This window comes from Protomyctophum bolini (genome assembly GCF_963924005.1).
Source record: "Protomyctophum bolini genome assembly, chromosome: 12".
Lineage (NCBI taxonomy): Eukaryota > Metazoa > Chordata > Actinopteri > Myctophiformes > Myctophidae > Protomyctophum > Protomyctophum bolini.
This window is the reverse complement of record NC_137873.1, coordinates 2461249-2478169: the sequence shown is the minus strand read 5'-3', so window position 1 is coordinate 2478169 and position 16921 is coordinate 2461249. Positions and strand designations below refer to the sequence as shown.

At 44.1% G+C, this 16921-nt stretch overlaps 2 protein-coding genes across 2 annotated transcripts in view; one reads left to right on the top strand and one right to left on the bottom strand.

The window, feature by feature from the left end:
- The window catches only part of LOC308324905 (beta-1,4-galactosyltransferase 2-like), a 158061-nt gene that overhangs the window by 51804 nt on the left and 89336 nt on the right, over positions 1–16921 (top strand). Inside the window, exons 2-3 of the mRNA XM_080777250.1 lie at positions 10783–10901; positions 12431–12547. Of these exons, the coding sequence (XP_080633376.1) occupies positions 10783–10901; positions 12431–12547 (236 nt within the window). The remainder of the gene's footprint in view (positions 1–10782; positions 10902–12430; positions 12548–16921) is intronic.
- Positions 5658–6326, bottom strand: LOC308325530 (peptidyl-prolyl cis-trans isomerase FKBP3-like; the record flags this gene model as incomplete). Its single annotated transcript, XM_080778056.1, has 1 exon — positions 5658–6326. One exon carries the CDS (start codon positions 6324–6326, stop codon positions 5658–5660), a length of 669 nt encoding a protein of 222 aa, XP_080634182.1.

Below are 16921 nucleotides of genomic sequence, written 5' to 3'. Positions count from 1 at the left end.
ATGTGTTTTTGTATTTTTTTATGGAGGGACAGACAGTAGGCTGTAGTGCTGCCAACGAATATTCTATATCCGAATATAGATTCGAATCAATTTTTTAAATTAATAACCGAATATATAAAATTAAGGTTCGAATAAAAAATAATAATAAAAAATATTTTTTTATTTATTATTATTATTAGTTTTCCGTGCCATGGGTAAGCGTTGTGACTTGTGAGCTTGTAGATTAGTTATATTTGCCATGCGACACGCCGACAACGGCATACATTGAAGAATAAATCAGCTGCCTCGCACATTTCCTAAACACAGACTATACAGCGCAGCGCAGTTCTGATTGGCTGCCTCGTCTCCAGCCATGTTGCCTCAGAATTCTTTAGGGTCACTAATTTGAGCATAACAGCGGAGCATAGGCGCTAGCCAGCTAAAAAGTTTCATAACGTCGGCAGCAGACCCACAGTCCACAGATAATAATAATGCAGCAGAATTAACACTGCCTCCGTGCCTCGTTTTGATAAGGCTGTGTGGTAGGATTGCTCATTTAAGAAAAAAATGTTACTGGAGAAGGGAGAATGTATGCGTTCCGTTCCATCTCAGTTTTCAGCAACACCAATGCGCGGAGAGAGAGAGTTGCGCCAGCAATGCGATCTTAAATGTTATGTCTAAGGTTGTATTGGTGTAAATATAATTATTAAAAAATCCGATTGGCTCGAATTGAAATCCGAAATCCGAATGGCTCGAATTGCTCGAATCCACGTGGGTTTTTAAAACGAATATCCGAATCCAATTTTTGGACAATTACGGCAGCCCTAGTAGGCTGACAGGAAATGGGGGGAGAGAGATGGGGGGGAAGACATGCAGTAAAGGCCGTCGGGATCGGGAGTCGAACCCGCGGCACACTGCCAGACTGGATTACACAGCCAAGGTGCCTGGACCATTGAGCCATGGCCCCAGGCCCACGTCTCTGTTTTAACCAACCATCTTTTTGGTGGTCACCTTATTACTTAAAACTGGAGGATGAATATATACAGTAGGCCTTCAGTAAGGCGGCGAGTCAGATCAACACACCGTCTGAATAATGTTTTTGCAGCCAACCCATCTGCCCACTTAACACGACCAGACGGGTGACGGGTGGGTCAGGTGGGTGGGCCGTGTGCATTTCCAGGTATATGTTTACTGTTTAGTATACTTCAGGTCCCTGTTTATCGGTATTAGAAAATACTAATTTCAAGGTTTGAAAGAAAATTTAAAAAAATCTGTTTAAATATTAATATTCTACATTAGAAATCCACCCGCTGCCACCCTGCTTACAATACCCTCACGTCACCACCAGTGGGCCTCGGACCACAGTTTGAGAACCACTGAAGATATTTCTATCTGGTCACTGACATGCCCAGAAATAAGCTCACTAGGGTCCAATGAGCCAATGAGTCCATGGTTGAACGGGCCTCGAATGCCGGAGGAGGAAAGACGTGCTTGACTCACAGAAGAGGGGAGAGACAGAGAGACAGAGAAAATGTCAGACGTGACATCCAACTTGGCTGGGAGGGTTTTGCCAATTAAAGGTTTGACTCTTAACTGCATCCCATATGGTCCCTGACACAAACACAGTGTTTTACCAAGTTTCCCCTCTGTCTCTGTTCTTCCCTATAAGTATCGTCACGCTCGTCACATCTCTCTCTCTCTTGCCATCCTCCTCCCCGTCTTCTCTCGATCTCTCGTTCCATCCTTCCCTTCCCTTCCCTTCTCTCCCTCCCTCCCTCTCTCCTCTCACTCGGCTGCAGGAAAGAATAGGCAATTACAGCCCACAGTCGGGAGAGGCACTTATAAAAGATTGACTGAGTGGGAGACACAGAGAGAGAGAGAGAGGGGGGAGATGGAGGGGGGGAGAGGGAGGGAGAGAGAGAGGGGGGGAGAGGGAGGGAGAGAGAGAGGGGGAGAGGGAGGGAGAGAGAGGGGGGAGAGGGAGAGAGAGAGGGGGAGAGGGAGAGAGAGAGAGAGGGGGAGAGGGAGGGAGAGGGAGAGAGAGAGAGAGAGAGAGAGAGAGAGGGAGGAAATGTGTGAGGCTCTTGCCTCCCACTGTCATAGCCTTGGTGACAATGCAGACTTTCAGCTTTCTGAATCTCATTACAGTCTCTCTCTCTCTCTCTCTCTCTCTCTCCCTCTCCTATTTGTAATCCCCCCCCCCCCCCCCCCCCCACACACACACACACACAATCTTTCTTTTCATAGCATGCAGAGGCCAAAGGACGGAACATTCAATTATTAGGCAAAAACTCAAATGTGACCCCGGGACAGTTCCAGACGTTATTTCTGTCACATCTGTGACAGCCCTATGCATAAACCAGATGATGTAACCCACACTACATCAGTGGAATGTCACCTCGACCCATTTAGACAGCTTGTTATGTCACAACGTGATTTATGGACCTCTGTTGGGTTTCAATAACAAAGTTTTGACTTTCATAATAATATGCAAATTTGTTGTTGCTCAATTCAGAGGGAGAAAATTCCCTTGCGAACGCTGGGTGAGATGCTAGACAGCCACAGTATTTAGCATGGTACTGTAGCCAAAGATACAATATAACAACAGCGTTCAAGCATGCGTTTGGATGCCACTGTTTTCAGCTTGTTGACACCTTTAAATTTAAAATCTTATCAAGCGTTTATCGCAAGCCATCAATCTATAAGCTCACAACACGTCATCGTGAGCTTGTAGATTGTCTATTTTCTGTTTCTGAATAAGAATATTGCTATTGACAATGACTCAAATGTTTTGGCATGGCATTGCCAGAAAATTTCGACCGTAGGTCACATTTACTATGAAAACTGCATCTCCCGTCCATCAGTTAGTCACGTTGGTCACGCCCTGTGACATCACGCCTCCATATATGAAGATGCACCTTTAGGGCGAGGTTGCTATAGGTCCTGACTACATGAAAGAACAAATATACCAAGAACTATTATAGGAGAAGGCCCGCTCTACTCAGGGGGAGTCCTGAGGAGTAGTCTCAGTAGCCGGGTGCAGATTCTTGAAGATGCGAGAAGGGAATATCAGCACTCTCTTTCTCTTCTGAAAGAGTGTGGATATTCCTACCTGCATAGACGGGGGGGGGGGGAGACTAATAACAACAACGTGGTCTCCCTGTCCTGTCTTTAGTTATTGATACAGTACAGTTAACTACAGTATATGTATGCATTGTGAGCATCATCACAGTGCAGAGTGCACTGTTCAGCTGTTCATGCTGCGTTTGTTTACAGCCGGAGGTGCTTCTGAACGCGTAGCAGCGAGGTGAGCTGTGATTGGTCACGCCAGAAAAAGAGAGAGAGAGAGAGAGAATAATCCAGTGAAGTGATGCCCCAGTAGATTGGATGGAGAGAGCAAGCCGCTTCATTTAACTGTGTACAGAAAGCACACAGCCCAGAAACGCTCCCAGCGTTCTCTATAATTCACTGCTTCTCAATGAGGGGCAGGGTGGGGGGGGGGGGAAGGTATATTGCATGTAGGGCCCCAAATAATTGTCACAACACTAAGAGTTAACACCTAGAACGCCCGGGGGGTTTTTGTAACCATTAAATCAGGATACGCCCAGGTGCGCTCGGTTATGATATCATTAATGTTCCGTCCTGTGGGGGAGTATTTGATAGGACAGAGACCTCCGCTCGTAGTGTTAATGATAATATAGATCTCTGTGTCCCTTTTATGCCCATATATGGACTTATGGAGATTCCTGATATCGGTATGGGCATGCCCATATTTAGGTTCTGGAAAGTGGTAGCGGTGCAGCTGGTAAACGTCTGCGGAGAATGTCTGAAGAGTGCAAACTGTAAGATTCACATAGTGGCCGCATGTCGTACGTCATACTGTTAGTTAGTGCTCATCATGCAACGTGCGTACTGGATTGCGTGCGGTGTTGTTTTGTGTACTGCTACCCTGCTGCAGGTGGCTCAAAGAGAGTAATCATTCTCTGTAATTATGATATCATGATGAATTAATATGATATAGTCATTATTGCGCGCACGCGTGTCTGTAATAATTCCCATGTTATCAGTTCATCACACTGTAACTTTGTCCTTGTCACTCCCTCCCTTCATTAGCATTCACACACACACACAGTTTTCTCTGTGCTTCTGCTTCTATGAAAATATAATTATATTTTGTTATCCCGACCATCCGTTCCCTATAGTTATTATCTGCAGAGGAGATCCAGGAAGGGGAGAAAAAGTTATTTATTTTTTATTTATTTTTTGCAAATGAAACGACACGGAAGTGAACGTGGACAGAGATTTTGCTCTCATGTTTCTCTGATTTGAGTGAAATGGCGACTGGTAGAAAACACTTTAGCGTCAACAGGTATCAAGTCAAATCAAACTGTATTTGTATAGCAGCACATTTCCAAGAAAAGAGAAAGGAAATTAAACCCAAAGAAGAGAAACCCAGAAATAAAACAACATAGCAGCACATCAAAGGTAGGCCGTGAGGGTAAACTGAAGTTCAAATTCTCAACAACTGTTCAAAACAGTCAATGGACTGGAGCAGGACCATCGGGTGGTCTGATAACCGAAACGTCAGCAATAAAAGTTTCATATTTTGCCAGAAGACTGTGTGGGAGTTTCTTGAATGGAGAATTCAAGATTGACTTTTTATCCGTTGACCCGTGATGAAGAGTTTGCCAAGTGCGCAAACATTTCATTTTGCCTAACATCATGAAAACTGAAATACAAATGGCCTCTATGATCTTGTGAAAGCCAATTTGTTGAGGCAATCAGAGCCCCAAAATCACAGGGTATGTTTGAAACCTGTAGGAATTAATTTGATTGTGATACATTCATTACATTTGAATATTGGTCTTAACCCATTTTGGGGCGGAAACCCCTTTTGGTGTTTCAAACATTATGTTATATATAATTTAGCTATTGAGAAATAGCAGATCTACAAGCTCATACGAACTCTTAAGTCTGCTATTTTTGAAAAATCGTGAAAATATTTATTTCAGAAAACTGGAGGATTTAGAAGATTTTTTTCAAAATTTCGAGGTCAGGCCTAAATGGGTTAAATAATTGGACGGATATCGAATATATTTGAATATTATTAGTAGTAGATTGCAAGCGCTCAACTACATAGGCCAGTAAGACACACACACAGTGGAAGAGGGTCCGCAAAAATAATAAAACAGCCGCATGCTGATGAGATGGAGATTCACAGAGCAGAGCAGCTTGCATGGGACATTAAGTGGTCGTATAGTGGCTGAATCTGGCATTAAAAAAGGTGTGCATTTCTACTTTTTTTTGTTTAAGTGACAATGATATAGAGTTGCATTTTTTCAGTGTTGTTTCAGCACTCGAGGGTGTGCTTTACCTAGATAATTAGCACTCCAGCGCTGCTTACGGAACTCTGCTAAAGCCTTGTTCCTGCCGTGCCGATAAAGCACAACCTCTTCCTCTCGTGTAATATTGCTTCATTAAAGGTCCAGAGACTTGGCTGTCAATATGACGTAATTCAAAAAAAACACTCCGTGCTCAGCCAATCAAATCATCTCTGTGGTACACACACACAGACACACAAAGCCGGGCATGATCAGAAATCCACCACCTACTGTATATACAGTAAGTGACAACTTTCCCCCATGGTCCTGTATTGCAAGCTGGAGAAGCTCTGTCTGCTAATCCACGGCCACGAGCTCCACTTCAAAAATGAGTTTTGCGTTGGGCGGGATCTTGGCCTCGGGACGACCCTTCCTCCCGTAGGCCCACTCCGGCTCGATGTCCAGCCTGGCCGTTTCTCCCCGGCTCATGGTCAGGACCCCCTCGTCCCATCCCCTGACCACGTGGCCCATGCCGACCTTGAACCTGAAAGGCTTGCTCTGCTTCTTCTTCCTGGCCGTCGTGGGAATGTTCGTGTCGAACACGGTCCCGTCCTCCAGGCTTCCGGTGTACCAGCAGCTCACGCTCTCGCCTTTCTTCGGATAGTGGGTCTTGTCGCCTTTCTTCAGCACCGACTTGGTGAACTTGGGTGTTTCCCCGTCTCCCGCCTCTCTGGCCTCGATGGGTTCGTCGTCCTCCACCTTCGCTGCTGCCAGCGGCTCCGAGACGTCTTCCCCTGGATCAGTGGGGTCTTTGAACTGCTTGGTCTCGAACAGCTTGCCGTAGGCGACAATCAGCTGACCTTTGTTAGCCGTTTTGGCCACGTTCTTTATGTTTCCCATCAACTTGTGCTCCACGAGAAACGCGTGTGCCGCGTTGCCTTGAAGGAACTCGATGATGTCCTTTTTCAGTAAGTCGGCACATTGGAGGCGCTCTTCGCTCCACTCTCGAGTTGGTACTGCCGCCATTTTGGTCGTTGAACTCGCCAAAAGAATATATTTATTATTTATATAGACAACCTGACGTCATACATGACGTCATACAGATGACTGGTCACAGGATGGCACCCCAGCAATCTTGTGCAGATGAATCATTCTATTTCGCTGGCTTTGTGTGCTTCAGGGACACGGTGTATACTAACGACACAACACACTCTCACTACCTTGCTCTGGATTAAGGACTGGCCTAAATATAGCTAATATAGGGCAAGACAACAAGCGCTAATGGCAGCTAAGATACTAACTCTCTGTTTCTTGTTTTTGTTGTTGTTGTTGTTTATGGCCACAGTCCACACTGGTACATTGTTGTTGTTGTGTTTTTCTAGCTCGCAGCATCCTGATAATGATTGGTCCTGAGAACACCATGTTCCAATTAACATCTTATTGGACAGAGAATAAACGAGAGAGAGAGAGAGAGAGAGAGAGAGAGAGAGAGAGATGGGGAGAGAGAGAGAGAGAGAGAGAGAGAGAGAGAGAGAGAGAGAGAGAGAGAGAGAGAGAGAGAGAGAGAGAGATGGGGGGAGAGAGTGAGGAGGAGAGTAATGTGTGCTGCTGTGAATTGCAGATGGGATGTGAGAAAGAAGGGAGAGTGAGAGATGGAACAGGAGGGGGTAAATTGCAGACAGAATGAGAGTGAGAGGGAGGGAGGGAAACCCTGGGACAGAGATTGAACTAGAGAGGAGGGAATTGCAGACTGGAGCAATGAGCAGCCATGAGTGTGCGTGCGTGTGCGTGCACATGCAGCATTGTATTACTATACTTGTCAGGACCAAATGACCCCACAACACAAGTATAGTAGAATATGAGAAACAGTGAGGACCATTTCCCTGCATATGGACCTCACAAGAAAAATGGTTGTTCTATTGTTGAAAAAATATTTTTAGAGATACGTTTAGAATTTGGAAAAGATTCAGGCTGGGGTGAGTTCTAGATGTCACACGCACACACTGAAAAGCCGATCTGTGAGCTTACAGGGTTGTGAGCTTGTGGATCGGCAATTTTTCTGTTATTTTGAGCCATTTCCAATGCTGTCCTACATTGTCCTCACAAGTATAGAAATTCAAGTGTGTGTGTGTGTGTGTGTGTGTGTGTGTGTGTGTGTGTGTATGCTTTGCATTCAGTGCGGTGCTGCAGTATGACAGAGGAGTGTGTTATGATGAACATGTAAGCGTGTTGTCATCGATCGGCAGCCCCTCGTTGATTGGACGGGCTCTCTCTCCACACGTATACTGTAGCCCATACATCCTCTCTGTCTCTCTCTCTCTCTCTCTCTCTCTCTCTCTCTCTCTCTCTCCACACGTAGCCCATACATCCTCTCTGTGTGTGTCTCTCTCTCTCTCTCTCTCTCTCTCTCTCTCTCTCTCTCTCTCTCTCCACACGTAGCCCATACATCCTCTCTGTCTCTCTCTCTCTCTCTCTCTCTCTCTCCACATGTAGCCCATACATCCTCTCTGTCTCTCTCTCTCTCTCTCCACACGTAGCCCATACATCCTCTCTGTGTGTGTCTCTCTCTCTCTCTCTCTCTCTCTCTCTCTCTCTCTCCACACGTAGCCCATACATCCTCTCTGTCTCTCTCTCTCTCTCTCTCTCTCTCTCTCTCTCTCTCTCTCCACATGTAGCCCATACATCCTCTCTGTCTCTCTCTCTCTCTCTCCACATGTAGCCCATACATCCTCTCTGTCTCTCTCTCTCTCCACACGTAGCCCATACATCCATGGCTCCACACTAAGTGAATTATTGGCTCGTACACACATAATGCTCTCTCTCTCTCTCTCTCTCTCTCTCTCTCTCTCTCTCTCTCTCTCTCTCTCTCTCTCTCTCTCTCTCTCTCTCAATTCAATTACTTTTCTCTGTCTGTCTTTATTGTTACATCTTGTGTACAGGTACATAAGAGTAAAACTTTATTGTTACATCTTGGGTACAGGTACATAAGAGTAAAACTTTATTGTTACATCTTGGGTACAGGTACATAAGAGTAAAACTTTATTGTTACATCTTGGGTACAGGTACATAAGAGTAAAACTTTATTGTTACATCTTGGGTACAGGTACATAAGAGTAAAACTTTATTGTTACATCTTGTGTACAGGTACATAAGAGTAAAACTTTATTGTTTCATCTTGTGTACAGGTACATAAGAGTAAAACTTTATTGTTACATCTTGTGTACAGGTACATAAGAGTAAAACTTTATTGTTACATCTTGTGTACAGGTACATAAGAGTAAAACTTTATTGTTACATCTTGTGTACAGGTACATAAGAGTAAAACTTTATTGTTTCATCTTGTGTACAGGTACATAAGAGTAAAACTTTATTGTTACATCTTGTGTACAGGTACATAAGAGTAAAACTTTATTGTTTCATCTTGTGTACAGGTACATAAGAGTAAAACTTTATTGTTACATCTTGGGTACAGGTACATAAGAGTAAAACTTTATTGTTACATCTTGGGTACAGGTACATAAGAGTAAAACTTTATTGTTACATCTTGTGTACAGGTACATAAGAGTAAAACTTTATTGTTTCATCTTGTGTACAGGTACATAAGAGTAAAACTTTATTGTTACATCTTGTGTACAGGTACATAAGAGTAAAACTTTATTGTTTCATCTTGTGTACAGGTACATAAGAGTAAAACTTTATTGTTACATCTTGTGTACAGGTACATAAGAGTAAAACTTTATTGTTACATCTTGTGTACAGGTGGGCCTACATAAGAGTAAAACTTTATTGTTTCATCTTGTGTACAGGTACATAAGAGTAAAACTTTATTGTTACATCTTGTGTACAGGTACATCAGAGTGAAACTCATTTCTGTTTGGCTTCCTTCAGACAAGGCAGCAGCATAGATAACATCAAACATCAGTCACAGCAAGCACAGCAAAAAAAAAAGAAAAGAAAGAGGCTATTATATTCAACACATTTCCTTTAGAAGGTGCAGTTTAGGTGTTTGTTTGTGCACGTTGTTTGTTTTGCCAACACGGTGTCATTCACTCCTCTCGGTATGCGGCGGAGCAGAGACTCAGTCACTTTAATGCAGATTAAATTATGTGGCTCACGCTGTGGTGATCACCCCGGCTGCTCCGGGCGCTGTGTGCACTAACTGGCATCTTCTGGTAGAGACATTACAGAGACGATATGGCACTGAGAGCGTCATAAAACTGCCTCTGTGTGTGTGTGTGTGTGTGTGTGTGTGTGTGTGTGTGTGTGTGTGTGTGTGTGTGTGTGTGTGTGTGTGTGTGGATCAGTGTTGCCAGATTTTGTGAGAGAAACAAGCCGACGGGTCCACGAGAACGAGCGCAAGAGATTAAAGAAGCGACCATAGGTTGCATGATCACACACACACACACACACACACACACACACACACACAGTCACACACACACACACACTGAGCAAAATGACTTACTAGAGCAATGACTTGTACTCAGTTTAGCCACTTTAACGACAAGCTCACACTGGCTTACAGATCACCAGTATGAGAACAGCATTAGGAAGGACGCCCAAATAAGCAGCAACACTTTAAAAGAGAAGCCCAAAAACCTGCAACCCCCAATATTTACAAGCCCAAGTTTGCTTGTTATTAGAAGCTGACTTGGCAACACATGGCGTGGATTGCATTTGGGTGGACTGGGTGCTGTGACGCCATACGGTTTGTTGTCTGCTCCCCCTGCAGGCGGAAAGGGGGAAATGAGGGAACTGGCGCTTCTACATTAGCGCGCACAACGTCCATTTAATGTGCAGTTACATGCCGTGTTGCTTGGAAATTGCCTTGTAAAAGTATGTAATGGAGTGAGAAATGGGTTGAAGATACAGTACGTTGCGGTCGGAGTGGGCCTCCTTGTAGAGTGCTAGTAGTATAGGTTTTAATGAGCAAAAAAGAGAGACATTTAACATCCCGTGTGCAGGACCTGCAGAGAAGCTGTTTTTTTAAGGGGTTTGAAGTGAACACACAGACGCGCGCGCGCGCGCACACGCGCGCGCGCACACACGCTTAACATCACACACTCTTGCGTTTAATCTCGGCGTGTTCAAAGGAGTCGTGATGGATAGGTTTTTATTATGCTACGGTAACATATGGTGGGATTGTACTGTATGTATGTGTGTGTGTGTGTGTGGAGGAGCATCACTGAACAGTATAATTACCCTTCACGTCAGGTTAGCTCTGACTGACTTCAAAGTCTCTGTTTGTGTTTTAGGAGTAATATATCATCTCTGTGCCTCCTATTAAATGCCACCTGATGACAAACATATCGAAACTATTCTTTTTGTCTTTGTACACATTGCTTTGATAAACAAACAGTACCTCTTTGATGTTAACACACCCCTCTCTCTCTCTCTCTCTCCATCTCTCCCCACCCTTCCTTCCCTATACGTTCTTTCCTTCCCACCCCCCCCCCCCCCCCCCCCCCCGCCGTTCCCGCAGTGGGGCGTCTGCTGATCGAGTTCAGCTCCCAGATGACCATGGAGCGCGTGCAGAAAGAGAACCCCAACGTCACAGAAGGCGGGCGCTACACGCCACCCGACTGTCGACCCCGATGGAAGGTCTGTCTGTCTGTCTGTCTGATTGCTTGTACAGTATGTCTTTGCCAGCCCAGTTCGCAGACTGGTTAATCACATGACTTGTCTTGTCTAGAACAAATGGTTGCCAAACAAAGACCCAAAAGAGAAATGCTAGTGAAAATAGCAGATGTACTATAGCTGACATAGCAGTAGAACTGCTAATTATTTATTATACAGTACGGTATATATATATATATAAAAAAACATGTAACAAAAAAATACGTTATTTGCTCACGGCCCCTAAAAATGGTTTGAGAAACTGTTAACTGACTGGCTGGCTGATTGCATACTGTCGCTGGCTGGGTGGTTACCTGTCTGTTCTGACTGATGGCGTACTTATTCTGCGACTGATTACATAGCAGTCTAGCTAAGGTAGTTAATTGTCTGACGGACTGATTCGACGGTCGGTCGGCTGGCTGGCTGACAAGTGTATGGAGGGATCTATACAGAATGAACAGCACAGCACAGCGGTATACCTTGTGCTGTGACAGTTAACCACCATGGTGGATTCCACGCTGCTGTCAGGTTTCGCTGCGGAAGCGTTATCTCTCGCATGAAATAAAGCTCATCGGAGTGTAATTTGCGCAAACATTCTGCGACGTCTGTTAACCTATTAAGCCGTCAGTGGAGCGCTTCCAATAACGAGTGAGTATAGTGATGACTAGTGACGCCTCATTAGACTTCTCTTTGTCCAAATTGCAATTTCGGGAGGCTCCAGTGTCAGAATAAATGTTAATAATAATTAAAAAAAAAATATATATATATATACAAAAAAATCATTGACCGACACCCACACCCACTTCAATAGATAGATAAGATGGATACCGCAGGAGAAATTCAGACGCTAGAGATACTGTAGCAACGCAGTGAAAAGTTACAGATACAGGCCATGGAAGTGCAGTAAGGTACAGAAGAGTAACACCATTATTGTGATGTTTTGTAGGTTAAAATTCAATTCTAAAACGGTTAGTCCCAATACTTGAATGAATGAACGAATAGTTTATTTCGGTACTTACATTTTTACATTTTTAAAGACAGTTGTGTCAGCAGTTGATTCTGATTGGCTGGTTACCGTCACGTGACCGTTGTAAATCTCACCGATAATCCACATCTTCAATCATTTTATATCATTCCCAGCTGATCCCGCAGCTCTGTAGCTGAACTGGGGAAGGGAAGCACTTGATTGCCTTACACACGCTGGCCGTGTGTAAGGAAGTGTCGCTCGCTCTGATGGGCGCAAAGCGTAGCTACTTTTGTGAATGTAATAGTTTTATGAGGTTAATATTGCTATATGTTTGTAACTGTTTTAGAAAAGCAATAAGCCACGCGAGGTCCCAGCTTAACGTGGATTTTACAATGGCAGATAGGGTAGATAGGGTAGAAGACCCTCCGCTATCGCCTCGGGTCTACCTACACCTCTCAGCCATTGTAAAATCCACGGTAACCTGAGACCTCTTGTGGCTTATTGCTTTAATAACCCTCTGGCCGTGTTCCCCTTTTTTGTCGTATAGGTGGCCCTTATCATCCCATTCCGCCACAGGGAGAACCACCTAAAGTACTGGCTTCACTACCTCCACCCTATCCTCCGTCGACAGAAGATCGACTACGGCATCTACATCATCACCCAGGTAGGAAGACGCTCTGGTCTCCAGCCTCCTTGGCCTCGTTCCTCTCCGAGGAGAACGGCCTGCTAACCACCTAATGCAGAGAGTGCATGTCTACAGGTTAACCAGAAGGCCTGCTAACGACCTAATGCAGAGAGTGCATGTCTACAGGATAACCAGAAGGTCACGCGCTCACCACCCCCACCCCCCTTTTTTTGCGTACCAGCGGACTCTTCTATTCTTGTATTTGTTTTTTACTGACGATGAGATTAGAAATAAGTTTAGGGTTAGGCATACAGTAGTTTTACTGAGTTTAAGTTTAGGGATAAGGTTAGGTTTTGGGTTTTGGCATAGTTTTACTGAGGTTACATTTACTTCCATTGTATGCCCTTCCCCTGGAAGCTGTCTTTTCCGACCAATCGCAACACATGCACAGGGAATGTAGAAGAAAATGAGCAGCTCGATAAAGCCTCAACGAAACTTCCTTGGGCGGTATACTTTTCCCCGTACTTCCGTTTAGACACTACTGTAGGCCGATCTTGCCCAGCATGCTAGTCTAGGGTGAGGGGACGAAGGGGTCCTGCGATTGTCCACTCTGCTACACAATAAAAATCCTCATTGTTAATAAGCACTTGAGACGAAGAACAGTCTAAGACCATAATTTATTCTGACCGCTCCCCGAAAAGGCCTTGACCACTTATCCATAATTTATACATTATGGATAATTAGTGTAGACTTAGATTGTTATTTATTTATCATTTGTACGGGATTATTTGGTTCCACTTGCTCCATGCTCTCTATGCTCTCAGAGTTAAATTATAAGTGAGGTTTTTACTGTCTGTCGTGTTAAGGCCTTTGGCTTGCACACAGAATCCGACGTTTTTTACTGCTCTGAATGAGGTAGCTGTCTCCTGTGTTTCTCTATCTCCGGAGCTAATCTTGCAAACTGATCAGCAGCACATTCCTTGTACAATATAGGCTAATGCAGAATCCCACTCATTTTCTTCCTCACATCATGAGATACATTTGTGTGGATTCACGTGGCTTTGTTATATCTCTGAGGCGTTATATATTAAACTGAACACTCTGATTGATACCGTGCACATGGTCATAGGGGTCATACATGACCTCAATCAGTTCTCCTAATTACACAGGCACGGTTTCCAAGGCTTTCAGACGTGACTGACAGTGTCCCACAATAACATGAAATAAAATACCACAGGCTGTGGTATAGGAAAGGCCATTGTTAAAAAAAAACACAATGAAATCAATTTTCAATCTCCCTGGGATCGTCATAAAATGTCAGAGCCTCCCTCCCATCCTTTAGCGGCGCTGCTAACACAATGTCCATGTTGGACATGATACAGGTCAGGCTATGTTTTAATTTAATTGGTTTTGACTCCTACTGTATCTCCGCAGGCCCAATTCCTCCCTGATGGAAAGTATAAGACCTTTTATCAGACTAATAATGGCCCTTTCTCCCTTTAAAATGTATGCTTCTTTGTATCCCACTCTCCCAAGCACATGGCCGTGTGATTAATGTGATATTACTGGCCCAAGGACAGTATATTGTCGCTACTGGTACAGTATGTCCAAAACTCTTACTTTTCTGTATTAAAACTCAAACTGTAGCAACAGTAGCAGATTGAGCGTGTGGATCTGCTGCTTTTGATGCTTCGGTGTGAGGCTGTAGTTAGTATGATCAAAGAGTGTTTTAATGACCTACGAAAGAAACTAGTTCAAATATGCAGATGAGAGGTTTCTGTCCGGCTGCAATGGGATGCCTTTAAAACACCCTCCGTCCAATACACTCATTCATGTTGAACTGACCAGACCACATACTGCGCAGAAAAGGGATTCATTTTACTCCACTCTCTTAATTCAGTCAGATAGCTCACGAATAGATTGACGGCTTGAGAACATTTTATTTACAAAACAATATGTATTATTTGATGTTGTCATTCAGGCTACTCTGCTATACATTATGATTCCCTGCTCAGCACGTTAGAAAACACCCATGTGATGCATTGCCTTATGATGTCTTGTCCCTCTGGAGTAAGAACGTCTGCTATAAATGCCTAAATTGTAAATTGTAGCTCAGCAGACTCAGAGAGCAGAGAGGACTCTGGGTAATAATCGGAAAGGTCTGTCCCTGAGCAAGACACTTACAGTAACCCCCCCCCCCCCCCTCCGTGCACCCTTTTCTCCCTGAATGCCTCTCCAGTTCCTATAGTCCACTGGGCTCCTAAAAGGCTCCTAAAAGGGCTTCCAGGAGCCTGAGCTGAACATCTCTTAGCTTTCGGCAGACAGTTTTCCCATGCACGCCGCGTGAGTGCAAGCTATATAAAGTGCCCGGCGGCGCAAGTACGCCTCGCTGCTTGGAGTTTCAAAAAATGAAAAACATGAGCTGTGCTCAGGAAAATACATCTTGGTGGACACTATAGGGCCTTAGGCCGGAATGGTCTACCTCGGGTAAACAGACTGTCTCACACGTCTTGTTTTGTTGCATTCTGAACACTGTTGACCCAGTGGTACCGAAGGAGAATAGACAACTTTCAACCGTGTTTTTTCCCCCCGCACTGTGCCTGTGAACACAGACGTATAGACTTATATATATATATATATGATGTCATGGCTGTTGGGTAGAAACATTGTATGTCCAAACTTATAGTGAAAATACTGTAGCTGATCTACATGGCTATTTTCACGATTCGCAAAGCTAGGCTACTTTCACTACTTTTCTGTGACGCTTTTTTTTTATTGATTGAAATATTTATTAACAGTTTTACAGTACATTTCAAGCACAGACTCAATACAAAGACTGTTAACTGTGAGTGGACGACCCAATTAAGCATTACACTTGTTTACAAGAGGGTCCACCGTGTTCAATTCATCAAAGCTCTTGTATGATGAAGTAGATCGTTCATTTGCAGGGGGAAAAAAGTGAAATATGGAGATACAGTACAAGGTTTCTACCCGACAGCAGCAATTTGCTGGCGAGTGAAAGCTTTGCTTGGAGTCGGTCACAAGCATCACTCTACTAGCTTGCTCAGTATTACAGTGTACCATATTGATGCTGTCTGACAGGAACCTCTTATCTCCATATTTTAACTTTTTGTGTTTTTTCTTAAATTGCAGTAACACCCGACTACACCAAAGAATCCAAAGTATAGCAGATCAGCATGCTTGAAACGCAACGCAAATCGCTGCGTTTCAAGCTTGGGGATCTGCTACTTTTGCTATGTTTGAATGCTGAAAAGTAACCATTTTGGACATGTGAGGTTTCCACCCGACAGAGACGTACAGTATTACAATGTGCCGTATGAGTTCTGTCTCCGCTTGCTTTCACTACGAGCGCCTTCTTCTGCTTCTTTATGGGTAATGAGCTCTGTTCTGCGCCCTCTCTGTACCCCCTGGGCCCAAAGCAAAGGCGTAATTCACCCCCTGCGGAGCAAACCTTTAGTTCCACGGCTGCCCCCATGCCCTGCTCTGCTCCGCGCTGGTCTTGATTTGGCTGTGTTCCAGGCTCTCTCTCTCTCTCTCTCTCTCTCTCTCTCTCACACACACTTTTCTCTTTCTGTCTTCGGTTGCTTTCACATCAGAGACCTGGGCCCGCTACTAGTACACTTTATCCCAAAGTTAGTGTGTGTGTGTGTGTGGATACTGTGTAATTGGTCCACAAAAAGGTGTTCTCAATTACGGTACGTGTGTATTCTGGGTATGGTATGGGGAAATGTGCATCCATGTGGGTGCGAAACAAAAACATAACAAATACTCAGATACAGTACAATGCAGTTGTACTGTACATAAAACATATCTCTCTCTCTCTTACTCTCTCTCTCAGTCGATTTAGCACAGTGGGATTCACATTGCTAATTGACATTTGCACAGCTATTCACAATTTCAGATAAAGAGGCCATTTTCCAATTAATTACCATTTTCCCATGAATTACTCCCGGAGTTTTAGTATGTTTACATTTCATCCAAGGTCATTAAGCCATAGCTGAACTTACGTCAATAATGTAAATAATTTTATTACATACGTATAGATCAGAGAGGCTATTTCCTTTTGGCTTGTGGACATTAAAAAACAAACTCTGGTTCTGGGCCTTGGGAAGAGCGAGGATACCATCCCATCGCCCCCAAGGACAGCCACAAGCATGCTGTCTCCCTCCCTCGTTGTCGTCATCTTTGATGTCTCCGTTCCTTTCTCTCTAACACACTCCTAGTTTAGTTTTGGAGCCCCTCCAAACACCTTCTCATGGCTGGCAGCGGTGGTTACTGTATAATCTAATGTCTGCCATTTGCAACATTGTTTATTACTTTTTTTTTTTTTTTTTTACAACAGCCTGTTTTTGTACTTTGATAATGAAAAAGGCTTTAGAACACGTCTCTTTT